The sequence below is a fragment of the Eptatretus burgeri genome, chromosome 5, assembly GCF_056783735.1.
Source record: "Eptatretus burgeri isolate ZD-2024b chromosome 5, Ebu_testis_v1, whole genome shotgun sequence".
NCBI classification, from domain to species: Eukaryota; Metazoa; Chordata; class Myxini; order Myxiniformes; family Myxinidae; genus Eptatretus; species Eptatretus burgeri.
In genome coordinates this window covers 66,826,359-66,829,788 of record NC_140965.1, presented here as the reverse complement: position 1 = coordinate 66,829,788, position 3,430 = coordinate 66,826,359, and the positions used below count along the sequence as shown (strand labels likewise).

At 42.5% G+C, this 3,430-nt stretch overlaps 1 protein-coding gene across 1 annotated transcript in view; it reads left to right on the top strand.

Moving 5' to 3' along the window:
• Positions 1 to 1,868, top strand: part of RPL28 (ribosomal protein L28) — an 18,715-nt gene extending 16,847 nt beyond the window's left edge. The window contains exon 5 of the mRNA XM_085882224.1: positions 1,697 to 1,868. Within this exon, the coding sequence (XP_085738350.1) occupies positions 1,697 to 1,795 (99 nt within the window). The 3' untranslated portion in view covers positions 1,796 to 1,868. The remainder of the gene's footprint in view (positions 1 to 1,696) is intronic.
• The last annotated feature ends 1,562 nt before the right edge of the window (positions 1,869 to 3,430 follow it).

Sequence of the window (3,430 nt, the reverse complement as noted above, 5' to 3'; positions counted from 1 at the left end):
TCACACCTTGCCGGCTTGCATTGGCCACTCTGTCACTGAGAAACTGGCACATCAACCCCCAAATCGAACCAGAAACTCTCCTCTCCCATCCTCATCCCTTCACACTGTCGGATCCATGTTTGTCCCTTCAGAAGTCAAGTTGCAGTTGATTAGTCAGTTTCACTTTTTTTCTTTTTTTCTTGTACTAAGTCCTTCTTCACGTGACTGTTCAATTGCAGCTCTCTTCGGTGGCATCAATTCATCTTTCTCACCGATTTTTAATTAGGTTCACAGGTAAACAATGAATGACTTTTCACAGACAAAGTGCCTTGCCTTCGTTGTTTTTTTTTTGTTTTGTTTTTTTTCTTTAAATGATGCAATACCGTACTTTAGAAATACCATGTGACCATCCAGATATTGCTTCCTTAAAGTTTCTTATATTGTTACACAATTCTGGTTATCACATGTAATCACTTGACCTCAGTTTTCAACATCAAGCAAATGGTGCAATAATCTTCTTTTTTTTTTGTTGTTGTTGTTGTTGCTTTTGTTTGTGTTCTTCCATTACTGTGGTTGAGTTATGAATAAAATTACCCCCGTGCGGGAGTGACGGTCATCTCTGCGAGAAAATATATAGCCTCCTGAAGGTAGGGCAGTTTTTGCAAACTTTGAAGTTACGTGACGCGAAAACGAAAGCGAATATCGAAAATCCGGCCCGACATAATTTAGACATTGTCCCATAGATTCATATGCCACAATCAAATTCAAGATTGCTTGAGAAATGTAGGAGATAAATTTTGAAAATCGTCATTTTCGCATTTTTTGCCAATTTTGAAGTCACGTGACATGAAAACTAAAGCGAATATCGAAAATCCGGCCCGATCAAATTTAGATATTGTCCCATAGATTCATATGCCACAATAAAATTCAAGATCGCTTGAGAAATGAAGGAAGAGATAGATTTTGAAAATCGTCATTGTCGCATTTTTTGCCAACTTTGAAGTCACGTGACACGAAAGCGAATATCGAAAATCCGGCCCGACAAAATTTAGAAATTGTCCCATACATTCATATGCCACAATAAAATTCAAGATTGCTTGAGAAATATAGGAGGAGATAGATTTTGAAAATCGTCATTTTCACATTTTTTGCCAACTTTGAAGTCACGTAACACGAAAACGAAAGTGAATATCGAAAATCCGGCCCGATCAAAATTTAGATATTGTCCCATAGATTCATATGCCACAATCAAATTCAAGATCGCTTGAGAAATGGCGGAGGAGATAGAATTTGAAAATCGTCATTTTCGCAACTTCAAAGGCCTCTTGACCTTGACCTTCGGTGACCTTGAAAGTCATACCATCGTGTACGTCTCATCGACCTCTATCAGGATCACTAATGACCAGATCTCCCGCTTCAACTTCATTGTGGACGGACGGACGGATCGTCACCTCTCCTCTCAACACCAATATTATTAGGTCATGCTTGAAGAGATGACCTAAGAAAAAGCATGCCACACAAGGACAAATTTGTACAAATGCAAAGAAAGGTCAGATAAACATTGCATTTGACTGTGATTTACCGGGTGACTTGAGGCTGCCGAGGCCTGGTGGAAAAGTCTGATAACTCGGTCCTGGTAGGACTTGAGTAATGTACGGTGCCGAGATGGTGTTATCGTTTCTGATTTACTGTTGCTTCGCTTTCTGCCTGTGTCTAGGCCGCACTGCGTCGTGTCAGTGCCATCCTGCGGAGCCAAAAGCGCAATGTGGTCGTGAAGAAGAAGAGTCGACGTACTCGCACCCCGAAAACTAACTAGGTCCTGTCACACCTTGCCAACTCATATTGATTCTGACGTGACTTCGGTCAATAAACCAACCAAATGATGCTGATATTGTTTGTTCCCTGAATTGTTAATTATCTGTTTGTTACCGAGAGGCTGACATTTGTGGAGCTTTGAAAGGAAACTGTCCCTTTGATTGAGAAGTGAGTGAGTGCGTGTGGTGTTGTGGAAACCTTTGCGTACTCGCCCTTAATTGCCTTGAAATCCGACAGCTTGCGCAAGGCCCATGGTAGATTAACTAATATCCTGGATCCATACCCACATCAATAGGATCTGCATCTCAATCGTGGTTCTTGTCGTCTTTTCTGCTAACCTTGTACCCAAAATTATCCAGCACTTCTCAATTCGGTATCGGGACTGTTTCCAGACCTGGGGGTGTGCAAGCCAGCCTTGTGTCAGTAAGCTTAAAGCACGTAACTTGAGACCACTTGGGTGCAAGAAGGATGAAAAAAACAACTTCTTTAAAGAGTAGTGCGTCCTCATGTTGTCCATGCGGTGCTGGCGAACCGCTTTAGTGCATCCTCGGTCTCCTGTCCCTCTCACAGCAGCACCGACTCTTGTAGCATCAACTGTGGGTTTTAGGTTGGGAATGTTTTCCTTGAGGAATGTGGTGGTACACATTTTGATTTGGGGATCTAGGAGGACTTTGTGTCGTTGCCATAAATGCTAGCCCTTTGTGTGGTCTTCAGTTAACGGCTATTCCTGTTACTTTCGGCTGGTAGGATTTGGACAGTTGGCCTCGGTGGGTCTGCAAACCATAAATTCACCCGGTTGGCCCTGTGAAAGACCACACTGTAAATTGCACAATAGAAAATGCAGGAACAGTCCATAATCTTGTAAGATGTAAGATCACTGTATCACAAAACAGTGATTAGTGTCACCTGCACATGTTTAATAAGCATGATATTGAGGGAATTTGAATCACTGCATCCACATTTTGTTTTTGTAACAATTAGGTGCTTTTGGGTCACGTAACCTGCTTTTGTGCTTTGTGTTAAAACAGATTGCATTTTATAATCAATGATTCGAATCCCATTCAGTCCTTGCTAACACATTGTATCGCCAAAATAACATTCTTTAACTCCATAATTTTTTTGGGCTGCAAAGGCAAGGCTTGTGGAAGCGCGAGAGCATAGAACGGATCAGTGTGCAACAGAATAAAAGGAACAGTGGGAGAGAGTGTGTGTGGGGGAGGGGGGTAGGAACAACAACAGCAGGGCACTTGAATTTAATACAGATGGACAAACAAGGGATGTGAGTAAGAATGAGAGGTCGGGAAGGACACTTGGGAACAAGATGGATACCGGAGCAAATTCTCAGGAAGGAAAAACTAAAAATTCAGGGAGGGAGTGAGTGGAGGTTAATAAGGGTAGAAAAGCTCATGATTTTGGCATGGTGGTGAACAGCTGTCTTAACTTGGAGGGAAGAAGGAGGTTGAAGAGAATGTGGAAGCTGGTTCCACAAGTGGGGAAAATAGAGGAACAAATTAGTGGAGGTGAGCAATGGTCCTGGATTGAGGGAATTTCACTAGAAGGGATTCCAAGTGGACTGCATCTGCCGTGCAGAAACCTGTGTGGGCTGGGCAGAAGAGAGAGGTGGACAAAGCGTGGG